The sequence below is a fragment of the Geotrypetes seraphini genome, chromosome 5 (assembly GCF_902459505.1).
Source record: "Geotrypetes seraphini chromosome 5, aGeoSer1.1, whole genome shotgun sequence".
NCBI lineage: Eukaryota > Metazoa > Chordata > Amphibia > Gymnophiona > Dermophiidae > Geotrypetes > Geotrypetes seraphini.
The window spans coordinates 98,412,112-98,437,744 of NC_047088.1; the positions used below are offsets into that span (position 1 = coordinate 98,412,112).

At 43.0% G+C, this 25,633-nt stretch overlaps 1 protein-coding gene across 2 annotated transcripts; it reads left to right on the forward strand.

The window, feature by feature from the left end:
- Positions 1 to 14,669: 14,669 nt before the first annotated feature.
- LOC117360390 (dual specificity protein phosphatase 14-like) lies at positions 14,670 to 24,927 on the forward strand. Of its 2 annotated transcripts, none has more exons than XM_033944099.1 (2): positions 14,670 to 14,984; positions 22,809 to 24,927. In XM_033944099.1, the coding sequence occupies exon 2, from the start codon at positions 22,928 to 22,930 to the stop codon at positions 23,573 to 23,575; it is 648 nt and encodes a 215-aa protein (XP_033799990.1). In that variant the 5' UTR covers positions 14,670 to 14,984; positions 22,809 to 22,927; the 3' UTR covers positions 23,576 to 24,927. The 2 variants fall into 2 exon arrangements, with proteins under 2 accessions (XP_033799990.1, XP_033799991.1); XM_033944100.1 differs by lacking the exon at positions 14,670 to 14,984 and adding an exon at positions 15,195 to 15,503.
- Positions 24,928 to 25,633: the final 706 nt, after the last annotated feature.

Genomic DNA, 25,633 nt, shown 5'->3' on the forward strand with positions numbered 1-25,633 from the left:
AGAGTTTTGCAGAGTGCTGCTAGTGTTATTCTTGGATATTCAATGCCTGGTCATGTCTGGGCTTCGGCACCACATATCTGGTTTATGCGGTGCCAGCTAACACGTGGTCAGTTATGATGATATTCAGAACTTTATCAACCATAGGTTACTGCACATAGATGTGTTTTATGTGATCCCATTGATATGGTTACCCTGGCTGCTTAAGTGCTGAATATTGGAACTTAAGTGGCCAAGTAAGGAGGGCTGCAGTCCGGCCATCAGACCAACGGATGGCTCGGGGGCCCGTTCAAGTTGGACTTCAGTTTTGACTGTTTTGATTTTATTTTCACTTCTTTTTAGTTTATGATATATTTTTTTAATCTCACTTATTGTTTTACCACTTGTTTTGTTTTATTTTATCATTCAAATTTCATTTAAATTTCCCCAGAATTCTATTGCATCAACGGTTCTCCCTCTGCATCTATTCTTATCTCCCCTCTTTTTAACCTTTCAAATTCCTTTAGATCATTGTAATCTTATTAGTATGTTTATTTTCTTATTTTTCTCCTCTATCTCTATTTTCTTTCGTTATTACTCTTCTAATTGTCATTTTTCCTGGTACTTTAGTTAGATTGTGAGCCTTCGGGACAGTAAGGGAATTTCTAAGTACCTATCTTACGTATAATTTTAATGCACCAATATATTCTTTGTAACCCGTTCTGGGCTCTTTTGAGAGGACGGGCTAAAAAAATCGAATAAATAAATAAATAAAATAACTAGCTTTTATTATGGATTTTTGGAAATCAATTTGGGGCCAAATTAATAGTTTATTAGAAAATCATGGGGCATTATCGTATGATACAGTATTATTTGGTATGTCTATGAGGGTTAAAAGCCAAATATTTTCCAAAAATAATAAACTCTTACTTATTTTAACAGGAATTGCCATACAACAAATAACTTGTAATTGGAAAAATTGGAATAGATTAAACTACAGTTTGTGGTGGAATTCAGTGTGTCATATTTATAAAATGGAAAGAACATTAGATGTGTGAAGGCCATTAACAAATTATTGTAATGAATAGGTATTATTTTCCCTGATATGTACAAATGAAAGAATGGGGTGGGGGGAGGGAGGACTTTATTATATGGTGTATGTGTTATGAGGTATTGAAGGGAAGGGAGGGAAAGGGATAATTCTATGTAATTTAAAGAATTGTAGAGTTTCAAGTGATGTATTTAAGTCAAAATGGTGTTACTTTTTGATGCACTTGATGTAAATTATAAAAATGAATAAAGAATTTAAAAAAACCCCCACTAAGACCCTGATTCTATAAAAGATGCCTACAGTTAGGTGCCTGGATCAGCGCACCTGACTGATCTGGGCACCTAACTTACCCCCCCCCCTCCCTTTTACAAAAGCGCAGAAGTTTTTAGCGCTGGCTGGTGCATTGAATGCTTTGCGCTGCTCTGACAGTCCTAGAGTTCCTATGAGCATTGGAGCAGCACAGAGCATTCAGCACGCTTGCCAGCGCTAAATCCTCTTCTGCGCTTTTGTAAAAGGGGGGATTCATTTTTTTAGTTGGCTTATTGGTGCTGATAATTGAAAGCGCCATTAAAAAAAACTATTAAACCATTAATTTGCTGGTACCAGCAAGTAGGTGTGGTTAAGGATGGAGTTTGGGCATGGATTGAGTTAGGTGTTAGTAGGCGCCTATCTTGAGTGCACTCATGAAGCCCAAGCTGACCATCTGTTAAAACTAAAAATGTCGCAAGAGCTGTCAAACCTGGTGCCTTTCGGAAGGATGGTTCATAGAGCAGATCCTGAAGAAGAAAGCAATAAGCTAGAGCTGCCCACAGGAGAATGGCAAAGCTGCATTAGGAATATTCTGAAGAAGAAAAGGTCAAGGGAGAGTGATTAGCAGCCATCAGCCATCATTATAGGCATCCTTGTGCTGTTCTGCTGTGACCTCAAGCAAATCCAGTAAGTTGATTAAATCGTTAAAAAGCCCCTACAAATTCCACTGGCCAGATAATGTCTTCCTCTGAATTGAGAGCCTATCTTACCATCAAATAACCAAGGTACTCTTTATATAGAATATTCTCAAGTAAAAATTGGTTTTAGATGAAAAATCCCTCTAGAAATATATCTTGCTACTAGATCCTCAGTACGTGTCATGTTAGGATAAAAACTTGTATTGAAAAATCTTGCACTGCAACAATGGCAAATTGTAATCCATTAACTGCATATTATCTGTAGTCATTTACTATGTTACTATATATGTGTATATTTATATGGACAATTTTATGTCTATGATTAAAATTACTGTACATGCAAAAAATGCTAATAAAACTTACCCCTCCCCCTCATAGAGTTGAATATAATTGCCATATAGGGTCAGACCAAAAATTAATCAAGCCAAGTATCCTGTTACCAACAGTGGACAATACCAGTCACAAGTACCTGGCAAGAACCCAAAAAGTAGTAAGATTCCACGTTGCTTATGCCCTCAGTTTTATCCTAATAATATTCTGGGCTTTTATTCCAGGAACTTATCCAAACTTTTAAAAAAAAAAAATCCAACTATAACTGCTTTTATCACATCGTTCTGCAATGAGTTCCAGAAGTTAACTACCATATTTCCCCAGATTCTATATATGGCACCCAAAGTTGGCTGTGTGCAAATAGATTGGATAATGACCTCTGAACCATCAATAGTTGAGTGCTAACAACCAATTATTGATGTTAATTAGAATTAAAATTTGTGCACATATCTGGATATGTGCTGTTCTAAGAAGGCATGGTGCCTAGCTCCCATTGTGCGTATCTCAAAAGGGGGTGTAGCCATGGGGCATTTTGAAAAATTGCATGTGGAATTACGGAATATTGCCTAACTTGAGTGCCAGCATTTATACCAGGTTTCAACAGGTGTAAGTCTGGCACCCAAAGTTAGTTATTGGATTCACGCTAAATTTTATTCTATATATGGCATGCACTCTTTATAGAACAGTGTTTAGCACTGAATTTTTTCTGCACTGTTTACTGAATTCCCTCCTAAGTGACAAAATATTTTCTTCTATTTGTTTTACTATGTAACTTCATGGCATATCCCCTAACAACTACTACTACTACTACTATCTATCACTTATATAGAGCTGAAAAGTGTACGTAGTACTGTATATTTTGACATTTAGTAGACGGTTCCTGCTTAGAAGACATGAAATATAGGGTTGGGGATGAAGATCCCAAGGTGAGAGGAATTAGGAGTAGAGTACACAATCAAGTTGCATTTACCCATTCCATTGCACTCAGGATTTTAAGTTCAAACAATTTATTGATGAAAAGAGAAAGCATGTACGTCTTGACATAACATAAGAATCGAGCATAATACAAAAAGAAAAACGAGAGTGGTACAGCAGAGTGAATCCACAAACTCCTTCATCAAAATAATTTGTTGGTTTTCCCTCCCCCCCAATTACAAAATATCAAACCAATAACATTCCCTCCCCCCCCCGGTAATATGCAGCAACAGTTGATATTGATAATACAAATCAAGAAGCAAATAGAACAATAACACATTTAGCATCCTGTTTCTCTCACCCACAAAAATACAAACATGGAGGGGCATAATCGAAAGGAATGTCTGTCCATTTTCGTCTAAGTCGCAAGTCGTCCAAAGTAAAAAACAGCTTAGGACACATTTTCAAAAAATACATCCAAATTTTTTTTTGTTTCGAAAATCGTCTAAGTATGCATCCTGCCGATCTGATCGTCCAAGTTGCTAAATCGTCCATATTTATACCACATTTTTGTCCAACTTTTCGTCCAAGTCAAAAACGCCTAAACAAGCCCTGTTGGACGTGGGAGGGGTCTGCAAAGTGATGGACTGAACACCCAGACATGGCACCTAATTGCTGTGAACATCACAAAAAGGGTGCCATGTCTTCATCTCACTACAGCTCCCTTATTGGTCATGGTGAGCCCCCCAAACCACCTCCAGAATCCCCTAGACCCACTTATCTATCACCCCAATAGCCCTTATGGCTGCAGGAGCCACTTATATGCCAGTAAAAAAGGGTTTTGGGGTTGTATATGGGAGTGCACATATTTCAATATCAATGCAGTGATTACAGGGGCTTATGGGCATGGGTCCTCCTCTCCATGGGTCCCTAACCAACAAAAAGATGGCTTAAGACGCGTCTGTGCAGCACGACTAGGCTTTCCTATGCCAGGCTGCCAGGTGATGATGTTCTGGAGGCACACTTTTCAAGTTGTGATTAATATTTTTATGGGGATGGGGGTGGAGGTAGGGGGGGTTGTCAGTGACCACTGGGGTAATGTGTTGGGGGTCTGTATTATGTGTTTGCAGTGCTTATCTGGGTTACTTTAGATGGGTTTTTGTGACTTAGACCATGTTTTAAATGGTCTAAGTCACAACGTCCAAGTTCTGTCAATCCTGTGCTGTATAACTTTCGGTTATACATGCAGTACGACTAAGTCTAAGCTGGCCCATGTCCCGCCCAAATCCCACCCTCAATATTCCTCCTGACACGCCACGTTTAGCTATGGTCGTTCAGCGGCACTATGAAGACCTAGGTCGTTTATAAATACGTCCAAAACCCGGTTTTATTATCGGCACTTGGACGTTTTTGACTGATGATTGTCCAAAAGCCGACTTAGGCTGGTTTTTGGATGCTTTTCTCTTTCATTTATGAGCCCCTTAGGATCTAAAGCAGGTCAGAGCAGAAAAATACAAAAGAATCCAGGTATAAACCAATAAGATCCATAATACAATGAGAGGAAGGGCCGAACTCTTAAGACCCCTCCACCAGAAAAAAAACAGCGCCACTAAAAGACATGCTAGAGTCTCATCCCCCTAGAAATCCCCCCCTCCCTAAGCCCCCTAATTCTCCATCCCCTCCCAAAAAAATACTGGAAACACCCAGGAAGACAGAAATACCCTATTAGGATAAGTCATTAAGATTAAACTTCTGGCCTGAGGTGATAAATCATGGAGATATGGATCCCATATGTAGAAAAAAAGCCTTTTTTCGCCTGGTAGACATGCAATCCTCCACCGCCTCAAACAGCAGCAAACGATGAATTTGATTCCGCCATTGCCAGTAGCTTGGTGAAGAGTCCTGCAACCAGCATTGCATAATACATTTATGGCCCACCATACACGCCTTCTGAAACAACAAAATACGCCCCTGCCCAAAAATCTCACAAGAAGCAGCTCTACCAAACAAGACCCCATAAGGTGATAAAGACTCTGTGGTTTCACAAAGCCCATTCAGATAACTCAACAGTTGATTCCAAAAGATCTTAATCTTTGAACACTCCCTTAAGGGCACTCAGGATTTTACAACAGGGGTGTAGCCAGTCCTCCGATTTGGGAGGAATCCAGAGATGGATTGGGGGGGGGGGATGCATGCCCTCCCTTCCTTCCTTCTTCCCCTGGTGTATGAAAAATAATATCTTTCCTGACAGGGATACTGAAGCCATTCCTCGCCCTTGTACTGCTGCAGTACAGAAGTTGGCAGCATGTCTCCAGCCACTGAAGCTGGGAGTCCACGAACATGCTCAGTTCATGTGCAAACTGAGCATGCGTACAAAGTTCTGGCATCGGGGGCTGGAGGCACACTGCTGACCTCTTCTGCACTGTAGTAGCAGGAGGAGGAGAGGAGCAGCACAGCAATGAATTTCTTTGGCTGACAGGGCTTTAGCATCCCTGCCAGCCATTTAGTGGGAATTGCACGTCTGCAGGGAGCCTAAGCCCAAGGGCTAGATTCACTAAGCAAACCGATCATGTACCAAACGGTTTGCGACCCCTTTGCAACCCAATTTCCCTCTGACCCGATTCACTAACCTCTGTTCCGATCATCCTCCAATCTGCGCATGCAAATGAGGGGGAACGGCATTCAAATGTAGGCAGGCAGCGATTCACTAAAGAAAATGAGGGAAAACAAATGGGCTGACCGATCCAAAAATAAGCGACTGCTGAGGACTTTCTGACTGCCCTGCCTTCTGCCGCCCTGCTCTCTGCCCCAATCTCCTGCTCTCAGCCCCCGACTTTCCAGCTCTGTCTGCCCCGATCTCCGGCTCTGAGCCCCTGCCCTTCCAGCTCTGTCTGCCCCAATCTCCTGCTCTCAGCCCCTTACTTTCCAGCTCTGTCTGCCCCGACTCTCCTGCTCTCTCCCTCCGACTTTCCAGCACTCTGCTCCGTGGTTTTAACCCGTGGGTTTAAAGCGGGTTAAAACCACAGGCTCGCTGGGCTCGCAAAAGTAAGAAAAGTTAAGAGTAAAAAAAAATAGGTCGCTGCTGCTTTAAGCATGCGCAGACCATCTACAGATGATCTGCGCAGGGCTGGATTAACCAATAGGCCAAGTATGCACGTGCCTAGGGCCCGAAATGGTCAGGGGGACCTGATGAAGGAGCGCATCAACATTGTTTTTTCCAAACGGCGATGGGCCCCTCCAGCATCGATCGGCAACGCGGGCCCCCCCGATTGGCAACGCGGGCCCCATACCAGTCGGCAACGCAGCCCCCCCCCCCCATGGATGGAAAGTAAGACAAGCAAGCAATGCGGGTAAGAAAGGCAACGGGAACTGTAATTGTGCAAGCGGTGCTGCTTGCCCAAAGCTTTCCTTTGACGCAGCTTCCTGTTTCCGCATGGGCGCATGGTGGGGTGGGGCGGAGCAGGGGGCCCAGTGCACTTGTGTGTCTAGGGGCCCTCGACGAATTAATCCTGCCCTGGGTCTGCACATGAGTCGGGATCGTTATAGAGCGATCCGGGTGCTCGGTTGGGGGCGTGATGCATGAGGGTGATTTGTGATTCAGCCCCCCGGACATGGATCGGATTGTATCCCTCATGATCCGTGCCCTTAGTGAATCTCGCCCTTAGTTGTCTTTTCTCCATACTGAAGAGCTTTTCCTCATAGAAGAGACATTCATATATAATCATCATGTATAATTCTGTCACCAGTGGGGCTATTTTACAAAAGCTTAGTATGCTAACAGGATTGGTATGCACTAAGGGCTCCTTTTACTAAGGTGCGCTAGCATTTTTAGCGCATGCAGGATTTTAGCGTGCGCTAACCCCATGCTACAAGGCTAGAACTAATGCCAGCTTAATGCTGGCGTTAGTGTCTAGCGCGCGCTATTCTGCGCGTTAATGCCCTAACGCAGCTTAGTAAAAGGAGCCCTAAATGTGGAGAAGCCCACAGGTATATAAGTGGCTCCTTAGCATTTATTTCCTAATTCTATATACAGTAAAGCGCTGAAAATGGCAAGTGCAAATTTGGGCATGTACCCAATTTGCACATGCAAGTTAACTGACTATCAAGTGTGTTAATGCCAATAATTGGCATTGCAACAAGCAATTATTGGCACTAATTAGAATAAATTACAAATTACGCATACAGATTTAGGCATTGGATCTTCGTCTAAATTTTAGGCACGAGTCAAAAAAAGGGACATGGAAATGAGTGAGTCATGGATGGATTGGGGGCATTCCTTTCAGTTTCATACATAGTTATAGGCTCATGAAATTTGCACCACATTTTTTTGTTGGTGCAAATGGCTATGCTTAAAGTTAGGTATGGTTCCCAGACATAAGCCATGCCTAACTTCAAGTACAGTTTATAGAATAACACATTTTTCAGCACTGGTTTTTTAGGCACCATAAATTTACCCCTTAGTGTTCACTAATCTATAGTAAAAGGGTTCCCATGTGTGTGAGTAAGGAGGGTCAGAAAGGGTGACTGGGAAAGAGCAAAGAGGAAAAAAAAGTGAATGGGAGGGACTGAGGAGAAAGAAAAAGAATGAATGAATATGACATATGAGAATAAGTGGAAGAGGGAGGAAGAGGAAACTAGACAGACAGGAAGAAAAGTGTAGACTATCCCCCCAATTTGTATATGGCATCTTAAGTTGTGTGTGCAGATTGGTGCGCACAGCTGATTTGCACACACAGCTTGATTAATTGGCCTAATCGGTGCTAATAACTGGCAATTAACACCTCGTAATTGGCACAATTGGGAAAGTGCAATTCTATAAAAAGTATGCCCCAGGGGAAGGGCATAGGTGGATCAGGGGCATTCTTAAAAGTTATGCACATTGTTATAGAATACATCCAAGTCACGCAGGAATTAGGCCTGGTTTTAGCTGGCCTAAATGTGTGCACCTAACAGTTATGTGATGCATTGGCGCTTAGTGCAACTCTATAAAAGGTACACACACCTAGTAGAATCGCGATAAGTGCCGTTCTAGTCAGTGCCAACTTTTGTTGGCGCCATATATAGAATTTGGGGGTATATGTACTGTATATCGAGAAACTAAATGAAGAAAAGAGTTTAGGAAAAAAGCAGTTAATATTTTCTAGCAAAAACAATGCCGATACCCAAATACTAGGCCATTTTTCAGGAGTGGTGTAATCACTGAAGGACCCACCCCACAGTATCCAGACCCCCTGCAACCAGACCAGAATCCATGAAAAGGCAGCACTCAGTGTGCAGAACCTGAGCTCTTTTATTAAAACTTGGGGACCGTGGGCCATTTGATTCTGGCACTCAGTACCCGCTGAGTACTCCCTCAAAAAAAAATTCCCTGGAAAGAAATGATGGGATTTTTTTTTTAAAGTGCATTTAGAAAGAGAAAAAGTCTCTTAAAGAGAAAGAAGAGATTTAAAAAAAAGGTGAGAAATAAATAGGAAAGAAAAGTTAAGAAAGGAAAAAGAGCAGAAGAGGAAGGAAAGAATGAAAAAGAGAATTAAAGGAATTAACCAGAATGTAATAAATGGTGCAGAATATTGTATTTTATATTTAAATGCAGTTGAAAAATATATTTTGTGTATATGCAAAATTGTAAACTGTAAGCAAATATAAGCAACTGTACCACAAAAAGTTCCTAGAAGTCTCTAATCCTTGTTGCAGAAGGTTGGGAGCCTTTACTGAACTGCATGTTTTCTTCTGTAATGCTCTAGGTTGGTCCACTGTAGATGATATTACTATGATAACACTTTAGGTTTAACAAATAAGAACATAAGAATTGCCACTGCTGGGTCAGACCCGGGGTCCATCGTGCCCAGCAGTCCACTCACGTGGCGGCCCTCTGGTCAAAGACCAGCACCCTAACTGAGACTAGCCCTACCTGCGTACGTTCTGGTTCAGCAGGAACTTGTCTAACTTTGTCTTGACTCCCTGGAGGGTGTTTTCCTCTATGACAGACTCCGGCAGAGCGTTCCAGTTTTCCACCACTCTCTGGGTGAATAAGAGCTTCTTATGTTCATACGGAATCTATCCCCTTTCAATTTTAGAGGGTGCCCTCTTGTTCTCCCTACCTTGGAGAGGGTGAACAACCTGCCCTTATCTACTAAGTCTATTCCCTTCAGTACCTTGAATGTTTCGATCATGTCCCCTCTCAATCTCCTCTGTTCGAGGGAGAAGAGGGCCAGTTTCTCTAATCTTTCACTGTACAGCAACTCCTCCAGCTCCTTAATCATCTTAGTCATTCTTCTCTGGACCCTTTCGAGTAGTACTGTGTCCTCCTTCATGTATGGTGACCAGTGTTGGATGCAGTACTCCAGGTGAGGGCGTACCATGGCCCGGTACAGCGGCATGATAACCCTCTCCGATCTGCTTGTGATCCCCTTCTTTATCATTCCTAGCATTCTGTTCGCCCTTTTCGCTACCGCCGCAAATTGCGAGGACAGCTTCATCAACTTCTCAATCAGAACTCCCAAGTCTCTTTCATGGGAGGTCTCTCCAAGTACCGCCCCGGACATCCTGTATTCGTGTATGAAAGTTTTGTTACCTACACGCATCACTTTACACTTATCCACGTTGAACCTCATCTGCCATGTTGATGCCCATTCCTCGAGCCTGATTATGTCACGTTGCAGATCTTCGCAATCCCCTTGTCTTCACCACTCTGAATAACTTCGTATCGTCTGCAAATTTAATCACCTTGCTCGTCGTACCAATATCCAGATTATTTGTATTTTTTATGGCAAAAGTATAAGAAGAATCCAAAGAAAATGGACTCCTCAGACGGTTCTACCCCTCTATCATGCCTTATAAAGTAGGGATTTGTGTGGACTTAACTCATGACAAATTACATTCAGATACTTCAGATATTTATTTCCCTGTCTCCAGAGGATTTACAATCTAGCCCTTTTACTGAAGGACTTTAAGCCCAAATGTATGGTTAGCGCGTGAGAAAAGGCTTACAGAGAATGTGTTAAGGCGTTTTATGACAAGTTCTCTGTTTTCTCATGCTAAGCACGTGCTAATTATTTAAAAAAAATATTTTTGAGGGTTCGTATCATGTATGGAAAATGGACATGGAAGCATTAACCACAATGTGGTATGATTAATATGCACTAAGGCCCGGGTTCTCTAACCAGCACTGTTGCTGGCCACCTTAAAAGCAGCCACAAATTATGTGTCAATCACACGATGGCGGTGTTTAGAGAATCGCATCTCAGGCAAAGGTAAGTGCCGGGTTTTCCAGGCCTACATATCCTACCTTTGACGTGAATCACGCCTCCATAGGTGCTTTTTGGCGCCTAACTCCACTTCCGGTGTTAGCCATGCCTTCAGTGGCATTAGGTGCCATAAAGCGCCTATGGAAGTGCAATTACAGCACCAGTTTTTTAGATGCCAATAGGTGCCTAGAAAATCAGTTTAAAACATCATTTAAATGATGTTTTCTGCTGAGCTTGGGTGCCTACTGGCACCTAAAAAAACAGCGCCATTTAGAGAATCCAATCCTAATTGTTTAATGCAGAGTTAACATGGGAGTACCTCCTAAACTGGAGGCAGAAAGTACTCCCACATTAATTTTTTACAGGCGCCTTCTGCTAATAGGAACATTAGTGAATATCCTATGAAAAGAATTGCCTGACTTTAATGCTGTAGTAAATCTAGTCTTAGTGGGAAAGGCCTATGTTAGAACATGCTAAGCCTAGATTTTACCACACCTCAGTAAAAGGACCCTTAGGTCTGTACCTGAGACAAAAGACAGTGAATCAAAAGGAGATGTGAGATTTAAACCCCAGTTGTCAACTTAACCCAGTGTTCTTCAACCACTGGTCCACAGAAATTTCCTGCCGTTCCACAGGGCCAGCATGTGTCTCAGGCCCAAAACAGTGTTCTTCAACCGCCGGTCCACGGTGCGATCGATGCAGCGTTATCTTCGAGCCAGCTCCCTCTTCCTAACTGATTCAGTGCACAAAGCCACAGGCAGTGGCTCCTACGGGCATCCTGCGCCTGAACTGAAAGCCTTCTCTCTGACGTTGCAGCATCAGAGGGAAGGCTTCCAGATAAGGCACGGGACGTGCAAGGTGCAATTAGTACTATTATGGGGGCGGTGTCTGGGGTAGAGATGGGCGGGGTCTGGCCCACAACTTAGTCCAGTGTTCTTCAACTGTTGGTCCACGGACCGATGCCGGTCCACAGAATAATTCTTTTATTTCTGCTGGTCCATAGGTATAAAAAGGTTGAAAAACACCGCTTTAACCCAGGGGTGTCCAACCTTTTGGCTTCCCTGGGCCGCATTGGCCGAAAAAAATTTTCTGGGGCCGTACAAACACGCAAACGCTGCAGCAACATAGAGGAGGGAGCCGGCAAAACACTGCATCACCCTCGACTGGGGCCGCACAAAATACTTTATGGGGCCGCAGGTTGGACACCCCTGCTTTAACCCATTAGGATACCCTAACCCAGTGTCTCTCAAACTATGTGCCAAGATTCTAGGTGTGCCACGAGAGATTCCAGAATTTTACTTTATTTTTTAAATTCCATTCATAAGTATAACAGATGACATGTACGTTGCATACAAAAGAGTCTGACAATGTTATGAGTGTCTGCTTGCAAAAGGATACAACCGCCCAGACAAGCATCATTAGTCCTTCAATACTAACGGCAAGTAATTTTCATTTAAAAAAAAATCTTTTTAGACAGTAGTTATCCTAACTTGAGCAACAAAGTATTCAAAGCTTTGTTACCATTTGGATCTTCTTATCTTTGAGAACTTGAATTTTCAGTTCTGACAAAAAAATTCAATTAAAAAATAGAGAAAGACTGCAGATGGTGGATGATGAAATGCTTGTTTGCTTCTCGACTAGCGAGCTGCATTTTGAGTTAATTTGCATTCAAAAACAAGCATATCCATCAAATTTATTAGCAATTCTATTCTATGTACTTTAGTTTCACCGTTGTTACAATTACTCATACATAGCTTAAAGAAATTTAAATCTCAAATTTCATTTTTTGTTGGTTTTGCAATTTTATAATTTCAATTATGTGATGCGAAAAAAATATTTATTTCATTTAGTGTGCCATGAAAATCATTTGCTTCATTTATAGGTCCTTTTACTAAGGTGCGCTAACCGATTTAGTGCGCGCGAACTGATTTAGCATGCGCTAATCGCTAATGTGTGCATGTTAGTCTATGGACACGTTAACGTTTAGCATGCGATAATTCAATGAGCGCATGCCAAATCAGTTTGTGCGTGATAAATCGGTTAGCGCACCTTAGTTAAAGAGGGGGTTAGTGTGCTGGAGCTACAAAAGTTTGAGACACTACTCTAACCCATTAGGATACTCCATTGGTCCAGTAAGGAAAGAATCCAATTTAGGGCTCCTTTTACGAAGGTGCGCTAGGGTTTTTAGCGCACACACAAAATTACTGTGCACTATAGTGCGTGGTAGCTGAAAATCTACCGCCTCCTAAAAAGGAGGCAGTAGTGGCTAGCGCACTTGGTAGCGCGCCTTTGTAAAAGGAGCCCTTAATGCAGTCCTGTATGTTGATGTTGTTCATAAATGCATATTATGGATGTGAATAGGTATTTTTATATATGTTCCTTCCTCCTATTTTAGCTGACATAAGACAAAATTTGAATTGTCATAGTTTTGAGGACAACAGTTCCCATTGTACACTGGAGCTATTGCCCATTTGCTCATATTTCATTCACACTTATAATTCGGGGGTTAAGCAATGCACAGTTTAGAACATAGAAGATGAGAACATGCAACATAATTCCATTGTACAATTAAAATACAAAAGAAAATCAAAGTGAAGGTATGGGGGGGGGGGGGGGGGGGGTTGCTGAAAAGTTCTCAGCCCAACCAAACAACTTCATATATAACTTAAGTTATAGGGTTATAGGGTCCTTCCTGGACCCACGCCTAGGAAGTGATGTCAGAGGAAGAGTCGACACTGGTGCGAGCAGCAGGTTGGGGTTGCTGCTTGCGCTGTGAATGTTAAAAAGGTACAGGGGAAGGGAAGGGGTACGTGTGCGTGCGCACAGCAGATGGGGATTGGGCGGGGAAGATCTCACCCTCGCTATGCCACTGAATGGAATGTTAGAAATTATCAAGAAAGGAATGAAAAACAAAGATGAAAATGTTATAATGCCCTTGTATCGCTCTATGGTACAGCCGCACCTCAAATGCTGTGTGCAATTCTGGCCGCCATATCTCAAAAAAAGATATAGCACAATTAGAAATGGTATAAAGAAGGGCAATGAAAATGATAAAAGGAATGGGATGACTTCTGTATGAGGAAAGGCTAAAGCTGCTAGGGCTCTTCAGCTTGGAGAAGAGACGCCTCAGGGGCGATATGATAGAGGTCTATAAAATACTGAGTGAAGTGGAAAGGGTAGATGTGAAACGCTTGTTCACTTTCCAAAAATACTAGGACTAGGGGGTATGCCGTGAAGCTGTTATGTAGAAGATTTAAAACAAACCGGAGAAAACATTTCTTCACAGGTGTAATTAAACTCTGGAATTTGTTGCCAGAGAATATGATGAAATCAGTTAGCTTAGCAGGGTTTTAAAAAGGTTTGGCTATTTTCCTAAAAGTCCATTAAGAAGTCATTAAAAAGTCCATTACTTATTCCTGGTATGAGCAGCTTAAAATCTGTTTTACTACTTAGGGTCTAGCTAGATACTTGGGACCTGGGTTGGATACTGCTGGAAACAAGATAGTGGGCTCGAATGGACCTTTGGTCTGTCCCATATGGCAATTTTTGTTATGTTGTTATTTTTTCATTGTTTCAGTTCATTGATTGAACTCTTCTTGGTTGGACTGAGAACTTTTCAGCACTCCCTCTAAATGTTAGATTGTTTTTTTTTTTAGAAAACGAAATTATGAACATACATGAAAGTCTAGGGAATGGACCGGTCAAAGCTTAAGTCTTGACCACTGGCGCTACTCTTGTTCACACACATTTCATAGCAACTTAGAGCTAAGTCAACCCCATACACACCTCTGTCCCAGCTTGACTAGGAACAGGAATCATCTTCCATAACTGAAAATCCATAACTGGAAAGATCATCAACCTGCCTCCCTTTCTGGCGCGTCAACCGAGAGCTGTGACACAGGGGGGGGGGGGGGAGGGGGAAGAAAAAAACGAACTAGGATCAAGGAAAAGAGAGAAAGGAGATTTCGGCTTTTCTTTCTCTGAACTCAAAGAAGCTTCATTAGCATAATAATCTGCATATTGCATTATCAAAGTAACATCTTAGGAAGTAAGACAGAGAAAGAGATAGTAACAACGATAAACACAGTGGTTTCTCCCTCTTCTGGTGTGTGCATGCGCGGGCGGAGAAAATGATGTGATGTGGTGGGGGGGGAGGGTTAGCACGTAGTTTGTCACACCCCCAGTTCTTCTGACTCCCCCCCCCTCCACAGCGGTTGCCGGGGCAACTCATTGTTACCTTCCCACGCCTGGAGACCCCCCCATCCTGAGCGCTTTAAAGATGCAGTGAGCGAGAAAGCAAGACGAAGCAGAGGAGAGCGCGCCACCCGGCACAGCTGTGACATCCGCGAGCTCTCTCCATCCCATCCCGGACGACAGACAGAGAGAGGAGGCGAAGCGGGGCCGGGCTGCGGCACATGGACGGGCTCGGCGAGAGCGCGGACGGACGTTCAGCCTAGAAATGATTAGTAGTCGTAGCGGCGACTGAAGCGTTTTCGCCGCAGTGGAAGCCCAGCAAAGGTAGCGGCGCGCTGAGCTGTACGCGCGTGGCCCACAGGCGATGTCTGCAAACAGCCGAGGCTGCGGGAGGACGAGTAGGGCAATGGACGGCAAAAGGCCGAGGAGGCGGGGGCAAAAGGGATAGAGGCAGGAAAAAGTGAATGAAAAATGTAGAGGAGGGGCAGGGCGCGAAAGGGGCCTGAGGAATGAGTGAGGAAGGGAAAAGAGCTAGAAAGTGCAAGGGAGTAAGAGAGAAAAGTGACAACGCGCAGGGCCCAAGACAGGATGGAGGGAGTCTGGGGAAAGAGCCAACGTGCAGGATCAAAGGAGAAAGGGCCAGAGTACAGAAGTGAGTGACAGGACAGAGAGAATGCGAGCAACGATTGCTTTGAGTGGAAGTAAAAATCTGAATATTTCAATCCGTCCTTTTTCTGGAGCCAAATGGTAACCCTAAGAAAAGGTCTTAGTGTACAGAAAACAAATAGAAAAGATGCAGTGTTCTTAAAAGAACTCTGCAATCGGGGGCCCTAAATCCAAACGGTAGGTAATATGGCTGTTGTTTAATAACTGCTTTTCTTACCTGTAAGGAAGAAGTTTTCAACGCAGTGTAATCTGGCCACACCTTTATGTTATATTTTATATAGTTCTTCTTAGATGTATTTTGTGCATTATAAAAATTTAATAAAATATTTTGAACTGAAAAAATAATCTGGACACACAAAACCAGTCTTCAGGATAGTCACAATGCACATGCATGTGATAAATTTGCACTTGCTGCTTTCATTGTTAAGGAATGGGTTGAGAACCTCTGCTTTAAGGACAATTAGTACTGCCTGCATGGTATTTCCAGTACCAGTCAGTTAAGCAGTAACAAAAGGCCCAAACTGGAAACTGAACCCTTCTCTGCAATAACCACTAGGCCAACCACTTCTGCCCTTTTAGTCCCCCTTTCTTTCTGTCCCTTCCTGTCTGTTTCTTGCACATTAGCCAATTTCTTCTCATACTCCATTTTATCACCTTCCTTTTACTCTTATGAGATCAGTAGGTGTGTCCCTGTTCCATAGGACTTATATTGTCTGAGCAGCCATCCTATTTACTAATTTGCATTTGCATATAATTTTACTGCAGAAAAACTACCTTGGAATTCACTAACCTACAGACACTCAGTGAATCCTATGGTAACTTTTTGGTTTTTGGATGGTGAGGAGCATGTTCCTCCTGTTCAACTCCCTTTTTCCACCAAAGTATGAAACAGTGTAAAGTTAAAGTTTCCCCAACTCTTCCTCCTTTCTTCCCCCCAAAATTACGAGGTCTCCCCCCCTCCCCCGATCTCTTTGTGGCTCAAATAGAGACAAGTGTGACCCCTGATTATTCCTGTCCCAGCAGCATTATTTTCAAAAAATAGCATTGCTTTGGCTTTTAGTGGTACAACCACTAGGGCAGGAGCACCTGTCCTAGACAGTGGTGTACCTAGGGTTTTCGACACCCAGGGCTGATCATGTTTAATACCTCCCCCAATATAAAAAGGGATTGGATGAGCACCCCCTAGGAGCTGCACTCGGGGTGGACGCCCCTGCCCCGTTCCCCCCCCTTGGTATGCCACTGCCTGAAGAAGGGGATTTTGGTCTCCAAAAGTTAATAAAAAATGTATTAAAATTAGTCCAGTAAAAAGATTACCTTATTTTCATTTTCTGTTTATAAATGTATATTAATACAGCTACACTACTACTTTATTCTAAAGCAACAACAAAAATAATTTTTTCTACTTTTTGTCTTCTCTTGTTTCTGCTTTCCTCATCTTCTCTTCACTCTCCATTCCATCCAATCCAGCATCTGCCCTCTTTCTCTGTCCCTGCCATTTTTCTCTTTCTGTCTCCACTGCTCTGGCATCTCTCCCTTCTCCTTTCCTTCCCATCCCAACTCACCACATGGTCTGACATCTGCTTCCCTTCCCCCATACCTTGGGATCTCTCTCCTCTCTTCTCCTTCCATCTCTCCCTCTATGCTCTGGCATCTCCTTTTCTTCCTTTCCCTCCCTCCCTCCTTTTTCTCTGGTCTGGTATCTGTCACCTTCCCCCCCCCCCAATGCCCTGGCATCTCTTCCTTCCCCTGCATGGCCTGGCATCTTTGACTCCTCTCCTCTCCCTTCCCAGGATCTTTTTTTCTCCCTCTCCCTAATCGGGTGCAATATTTTTCTCCCACTCCTCTCCCTTTGTCACCCTGCAGTTGGCAGCGCAAAGTTCACAATTTGCTGCTCTTGCCAATATCAGGCCTTCCTCTCTGCTGGTTCTTGCCTTCTCAGATACAGGAAGTAGGCGGGACTTGGCAGAGAGGAAGGCCTGACGCTGGCAAGAGCAGCGAATATGCTGCTGTTGCCAGGAAGAGATTCTTGATGCTGGCTCTTGGATGAGTCGTTAAAGCACCTCATTATGGGTTACACCCAGGGCAGACCCCCCACCCCATGCCACTGCACCTAGGGTTTAGTCTTGCTTCCATTAGCAGTGATAGGAGCCTTATAATCCTATACCTTCTGCTCCTCACCAGAAGGGTGGGATAACTTTCTTTGCCATAAGTAACATAGTGGTCCATTTGGGTTCAGTTGTCACAGTTTGTGCATATTCCCAGACAAGAGAAATGGAAAAAATATGTGGGGCTTAATAATTTGTAGTACTGAAGTACTGCAAATTAGTGAATCCTGTGGTCATTTTCCTGTAGTGAAACAGTATGGAAATATTCTTTTTTACTGCAAGTTTTAAATGGGACAGCCCAGATTGTAAGCCATCTTGAGTAGCGATATACCTACAGAGCTCACAAGGAGCAAAGGGAAGTGTGCAAGGAGGGAGCAGAAAGAGGCAGTGTGCACAAAGTACCTCTAAAGAAGCAGAATGCAAGTACTGAGTGAGCAGGAAAGGGTCAATATGAAAAAAAAAAACAACCAAAAACCAGGTGGAAAGGGATAGAGCATACAGGGAGAGGCAAAGGTGGCTGGCTTAGTTCAATAATTCTCAGTCCTCATGAGATAAACTTGTATAGAATAATCACTATATTTATTTCATGTGTATTCAGTGTTGTAATCATGACAACCTTTCTAGGTGTGCACCAGGAGATAACTGAGAAGCCTAGTGGCTAAGGCATGAGACTTGGGTTTGGTTCCCAGTTTGGGCCTTCTGCTCTAGGTCCCAATGCCTAGAGCTAGGGGGGGGGGGGGGGGGTAATGTGGAAATAATGCTTACAGTAAAGGGAAGAATTATTTATCGTACATTAGCAATACTTAGAAGCTGGATTTAGGGCCCATGATTGCAGGGTTCTGGTAGGAGCCCTGATGTCTGCTGCATGGTATCTGGCTGAGGGCCGTTGCTGTAATGACTGAAAGAAAATTTGGAAGAGGTTATACAGTGCATTCTCAACTGTGTTCTGTATTCATGGATTTGCTTATTTACACAAAATAAATTGTAACCCATTTTTTTGCTATTCATGGGCATTTTCACTTATTAACGTTATGTTCCCATGAAGATAAAGCTATTCATAGAGCTGTGCATGAGTACTGTTAGACCCAAAGACTTGGGGTGTTTTTTTTGTAAAAGTGGTGTATAAGCTATATTTTATAAAATGCAGAATATAATAAGCAACTGCTCTTTACAGAAAGGGTTCATGAAATGATGAATTTTTGGTGTTAGGTAGCAAAAGTGTACAATAAACAGGGTTGTTCAGGAACCTAACCCCCTTTTCTCCATAGGGTCAATGGTTCTGTATTTGTGGTTTGAGTATTTACGGGGTTTTCTAGGAACCTAATCCCCGCGAACAGTGAGAACTCACTGTAAAACTGAAAAAGAAATCACAGGCATTTGTGCAGGGCAGCTTAGGGTGCCAGATTGCAGCCCTAGTTCCTAAATTGAAAATCCAAGAAAAGCAGGAGAAAGCTGCCAGGTCAAAATTAAAATGGATAGGGCATGCATGCATAGGATGAGTGTGTAGGGAAATGAGTCAAAGGGGTGAAGACTGAACGGAGGAGGACAGATTCTGTGAATACAGACACTTTGTGCAAGGAGAGGGTGAAAAGAGGCAGAGCATATAGGGAGGGAGGAGGGGAAGAGTGATAGAAAGCCTTAAGGCATGCAGGGAGCAAGTGAAAGGGACAGAATGAGTTACCGATTTCTTGGTTGTGACGCCCTCTCCCAGTTCTCACACCTATTCTTTGTACTATGAATTAACAGACTGTGACTCGAGATGAATCATAAATGGAATCAGGGTGGCTGTCTCTGCAGTTAGCCCCCCAATTCTTAGTATTGCACCATACTTACTAATAACCCAACCTCTCCCTTAATTAATTTCCATTGGGTATGCTGTCTCTTTAAGAAGATGCGGTGACACTGCACTCCTCCATCCTTATTTCGCAAGGTCGGTCTCCAAAGCCCAAACTGTCTCTCTTCCACCCCTCTCTATCCCAGATATGGGATGCAGCAAAGACATTTTATTTGACAGCATTAATTTAACTCCTGCTTACCACCAAGAACATGGAGGAGAGGATACGATCCACCCTCCCCTTGTTTTTGTATGTAGGGGAGACTAGAGATCCCAGGAAGTGGAAGGGAGAGGTTGCTGGGGAGTCCTGCAGAGGAGAGGGCTGCAGCCAGCTTTTCTGCGGAACGTGTATAAGTGGGCTAAGTGGCAAAGAGGCCCTAAGATGTAAGAATGGAGGGTAGGTAGGAATGACTGCATTCAGTATCTGTGTGTGTTTATTTTTGAATATGCATCCATATAATCTGTTCTCCCACTTGCAGTCTGATCTAAGATTTTTTCTTCTACCTTCAGACATTTTGGGAATCAAATCCTAGTAAACTGGATCCCATTTCTCTCTTTCTGAACTGATCCATGGCCTGTACAATATGGTGTGTGTTTAATACATGTGAATATCTGTATGTTGTATCTGTTGCTTCTCCAGTCATCCCTGCCATCTTTTTCCCTTAATATTTTACCTGTTTCTTTATTCCTCATCTTGTTGCTTTTTATGAGTTATCCTTTTTGTTTTCTGTATTCTGCTGCTGTAATTCTGACTTGGAAGGGGATAGTATAGGAAATGCTGGTCCCAGTGCGTAGTAAGGGGGGGGGGCTGGGTGGCCACTGTCCCAGGTACCTCCTACCCTCGCTACACCACTAGCTGGTCCCTTTCTAACTGTCCTGTCCCAAGTCCAGAGTCATTGTGTGGTAATTTTGCAGGGCACAAAATGAGTCTGGGAGGGTTAGGGTATTGGTCTCTTAAAGACATGAAATTGATCTGTTCTGGCTCTGGGGCTTGAAACTGTCTATTCCTCCTCCAGACGATACATTTCTTAACCAATTAATATAAACATATTTCTGGACAGCTACATACTTCTGCTTGGGTAGCTGTCCGGAAAGATGTTCAGAAAGGAAATAAAAACTATACTCTTCAAGAAATCCCTTAATAAAGCTTAATATCATGAATACCCCTTCTTACCATCCTCTCCCCAACCACTGATCCTTCTTATCCCTCTCTTGGAAACGATCTCTGATCTAACTTTGTAACTCTTCTTCCATAACTCTTTTTGTAATCCGCTTTGAACCGAAAGGTAATGGCGGAATAGAAATAAGTAATGTAATATTAATTGGTTAAGAAATGTAATCGTCTGGAGGAGGAATACACAGTTTCAAGCCCCAGAGCCAGAACAGATCATTTTCATGTCTTTAAGAGACCCCAATACCCTAACCCTCCCAGACTCATTTTGTGCTTCTTTATCAGTTCATTCTTGTACAATCCTACTCTATTCCGACTAGTGGGCTACTTTCCTATGGTTGCCAGACAGCTTGTAGGGAGCTCATTATAAAGAGTCTAGAATCCTTCCCCTCTTACCTCAGCATTTCCCTTCAGGAATCCATTTTTTCCTACAAGCCAGATTGCAGGAGCTTTGTCTTCTGCTTGTGTTCAGTATTTTTTTGCGAATTCTGTCCTTGTGCTGCAGAGGTTCTCTGCGGTGACGGCTCTGGTAGCAGGCGATCACAGACTTTGCATAAAGTATGTTTCCAGGGGGTTGGCTGCCAGTTAGTGCACCCTCTGGACAGCCTGTACATTGATTCAGGGCTCAGGGACTGTTCTCTTGGGAGCTGACTCGCCCCAGGTTCGTCTGCTAGTGGGTCTGAGCACAGGCTTTGTGGCTCCATGGAGGTGTGCCCAGGATTGGAGCTGACTGCGTCTCTCCAAGTTGCATCTGCGTGTGTTTGGTAGTGGCAGCGGTGGTCTCCGGCCATTGGTATCGGGCCGGTGGGGCAGTCAGAAGACCAGCAGTTCAGTTTTTATGCTTGCAAAGGATCTTCCTGTTAGCTGTTTCAGCTTCCATTGCAGCAATACACAGCACCTCATGGCACAGTGAGTACAGAACTGACAGTCTGTCATAGTGAGTTTGGGGGGGTCCTTAAAAGTGGTTTTTGGACAGTTTGAGAGTTGGCCCTAGTCCTCCCCCATCCCTAAAATCACTGCCTTTTTTTTTTTTGAGGGGGGGGGGTTCCTGAGCTATTTTCATTTGAAAATTGCTTGGTGGCCATCTTGGATTTTTCTTAATTGGAATTGAAAGTTATTTTTTGTCTTTGAGCTTTGTTTTTGAAAGAAAACTACTCAGATGGTAAGATACTTTGGATTCATGCCTTATTTATGGAGGATGGCTATCTGGAGGGCGGCTGTGTTCCATGTGCTCTGTGGCGCGAGGGGGGGGGGGTTGAAATTTCAGTGGCCCAAGAACCCTCAACCTCCGAAGGGGTTCTGCTTCTGGCTGGGGGCACCTGAAAAAGTAAAAGGCGGGCTCCAAGGATGCCGCCTTTGTAGTTCCCACTAAATGAAGTGGTGTTTCGTCGGCCAAACCTCTTAAGTCCTCCAAGCTTGCTACAAAGGGTCCACAGGAGGTGGCTCCTGCCATAGATTATGGATTTTCCCCCCTAGTTTAACAACATGTGTCAGGCTTATTTGTCAAAGAAGCTGATACCAGCCGCCCCTCTGTAGGTGTCATCGCCTGCTGGGGTGGGGGGTTCCTCCTTCCCAGGATGCAAGACTTGTGTCTGGTTCTCCCATACTGGCTAAAGCTAATATGCCAGCAGTTGCCTTGATTGACCAGAACACCCTGACATGCCTTTTCTTATGCAGGCTGGCACTACCACCAGAGTATCACTTCGGCTCTAGCAGCTACTCAATATACTTCATCATGCCCAAGAGAGGCTCCAATGACTGGAGAACAATCCTGTTATATAAGATCCTCCTCTTGACACACAAGGCCTATTGAGAAAACCCATCTTATTCTCCTCTCTAACCATTCCACATTCCCCATCATGTTCTCTCTGCTCAAACCGTTTTGTTCTTCCTGTTCCAAAATGGCACACTATAAATTCACATGATATTCAGCCTTTTTCTTTCCCTCTCTCAAACTTTGGAATTGCTTCCCCCATCACATTCACAATGAGCTATCATTACCAAGATTCAAAATATTACTCAAGACTTTTTTTTTTTTTTTCACACTTGTCTTTGATCCTAATTCATGGTTTCTCTGGAAATATCAACCTCAATAAAGCAGGTAGTGTAGATATCTGATTTTGCTGTGTAAAATTGATACTATATTCTTAATTTGCTTGCGTGCTCTTGTTTGACTGCTGCATGCTTTCCTGGCTTGTTTATGGAGTTCCATTTGTTGGTGTTTTTTTTAATAAATATATGTAAAGTGCTATAAACAAATATAGTTTATTATAGATCTGTGTGTGGTGGGGGACCTGAAGGGAAGGGAAACAGTGGGATTCATTAATTAATCTTCCCTCTTACACTCTCCTTTTCTTTCTTGTCCTCCACAGTATCTGAGAACGCCCCAGAGAGCCTCCAGCGCTGGTGAGTAAAGAGAGAAGAAAAGCTAGGAGCATTGCTTAAGCCCCGGACTTCACATTTTTGAACCCTGCCTAGGGCCCTCTCTTACATGTCCCTACAGTACGACGCCATGAATTTTCGCAACCATGGCTTTTTTCGGCGGTCGCCTCCACCCTCTACAGCACCAGTGACATCCAAACCTGGTGTTGGCTCACCGCTGTCTGTCCTAGGAGGCATTGCGCAGATCAGCCCTTGTCTCTACCTATGCAGTGGAAATGCTGCTTCCAGCCGCCACCTGGTCTTTTCCCGTGGCATCACCTGCATTATTAATGCCACCACAGAGATCCCAAATGCTAACTGGCCAGATGTGGACTATGTGAAGGTGCCTCTACCTGACCTGCCCCATGCCCCATTGTCCCTCTATTTTGATTCAGTGGCTGACCGCATCCATCAGACAGGAAAGAAAAGCGGACGGACTCTTGTGCACTGTGTTGCAGGTGTGAGCCGCTCAGCCTCTCTGTGCATTGCCTATTTAATGAAGTATCACCGGCTCTCTCTTCTGGATGCCCATGAATGGGTGAAGATGCGTCGGCCAGTGGTCAGGCCCAATGTTGGTTTCTGGCGCCAGCTCATTGAGTATGAGAAGAAACTTTTTGGCAAGAACACAGTCAGGATGGTGGCCTCACCTATTGGGCTGGTGCCAGATGTTTATGAGAAGGAGGCCCGGAGCCTAGTACCCATTTGGAGTTTCAGATAATGGACTGATGGGAAAGTACATATTCAACAGCAAGGAAACAGAGCATAATATTACGGGAAAGATCCGTCTAAATAAAAACAAACAAATTTAACACGGGTGAACACGTACAGTTCAGAGTTATCCATATTACAACTTGAAATTTTCTTCCCCCCAGTCCCTGTGTTTAGATACTTTTGCTAACCACTGAACTTATAACTTATGTTTCCAGCAAATGCAAAGAATAAAATAACTTCACAATATGTAAGCTAGAAAAAAAAGGTGATATGAAAAGACATTTAAATTATGGGGAAGGAATTTTGCATTTATTTTATTTCAAACACGCATACCCTTCCTGTTTGAGACTTAAATGCATTTGCTGTTAACAGGGTAGAGATGGGAAGGAATAACATATGTGTGATCCTCTTAAATTTCTTCAGGTAGCATCTCGGGGAAAGAAAATGGGAAAAGTGAGCAGTACAGGGGTTTCTCTACTCCTAACATATCTATAATCCTACAAACTATTTTTTTGTCAGGTATGTTAAAAGGGTAGGAAAAAACTTTTAAAACAAATAAAAGAAAAAAAAAGAGTGAAATGAATGTACCCCAAATGTGGAAGGGAAAGAAGGATTGGAAAAGTTTTATAAAGGTTATGACATTACTCTAATCCTACAAACTGCATAGTGATGGCAGAAGTAAGGCACTTTCTTTAAATTAAGGGAAAGTTTTTATGGCTTATCTTGCAGCTAACTTATTCCAAATTTTTACCAAAGTGTTTCAACCCCAGTGTCTTGGAATTATGGGTATGTTACAATAAAGATGGCCACCTCCTTCTTATTCTCGAGTCCCTTCCATTCACTCTCAACTGTTCAGGTGCAGTAATGAGGGTGGGGTTGCTATTTCTGTTTTTGGCTTTCCAAAATTATTCAGCTGTTATGTTTTGGTTGGTTAGTTCATGGTGCTGCTTCATCTGAAGCTGGGGCCAGTCTTCAGCTGTTCATGCTACTTATCTTTGTATTTCACATGTACAAAAGTGCTGCACCCCTTCCCTTGGGGTCATATTACATGATGTATTCATATTTTATATTAGGTGTATCAGGGTGCTTATGTCTTCTTCTCTGAAGAGACAATTCAGCTGTTCATACTGTATTCATAGTTTTAAAAAAATGTAGTAAACCTAGGACTGCCATAATCCTAGATGCAATGGTGCAAAATCAGCAGTGGCTTGATTTGTGGTAAAAATGGAGCCAGTTCATTGTCCTTCAAGTGGTTAAATACCTCTTATAGTGCCAGTTTTTATGTACTTTGTTTCTGTCTGTTTTCTTTCCTGCGTCCCATCCATACTGCCATCTTACCTGAAATTGCAAACTATTGTTTGGATGGTCCTGCAGACAAATGGGCTAATCTTCAATTTTGCCGATTTGCAATTTTTTGGATTGGATCTAGTGCACCACATCAATATTTACATAAGAGGGAGGGCTGAAATGGTCTCAGCCCAACCTACATTCTGAGCATTATTTTGCTACTGCATCTGAAAAGTGTATTTTATTTTGCAAAGTGCCAATTTGCAGAATCATATGGCTATGTTTTTGACATTGTTTCAGATCACTGATTGAACCATATCAATGAAAAGTGTGGAATTTTTCAAGTATGGAACTCTAAGCTGTCATGAAGTTCTTATTCCTGCAGAAGAAAACATCAAAGGAAATCCATGAATGTATGATAAACTTTGACTGACAAGTGCCCATCATTCTCCACAGTGAAGAAGTGATGTGCAAATTTTGCTTGGAGATTTGAAGACTAAAGATGCAACAAGACTCACAAAATTGCTGACCATGTCCATGATCTGATTTTCAAAAAAAATAACAAACCCACTTACATAGAATATTATCATGAAGAGAAACTTTCAAAACATTTAACTGTATTTTTCGCTCCACAAGACACACTTTTTCCATCCCCAAAAAGGGGGTGGAAATTAGGGTGCGTCTTATGGAACAACTACCCAAACCGCGCCCCCCCCCCGCTACCTTATTCCAATGTGGTTGCCCTCCCTCACTTGAACATGGCGCCTCCTGTGTGTAC

Coding starts and splice junctions, on each gene's coding strand:
- LOC117360390 (XM_033944099.1), top strand. CDS start 22,928: ATGTCCCTACAGTACGACGCCATGAATTTTCGCAACCATGGCTTTTTT.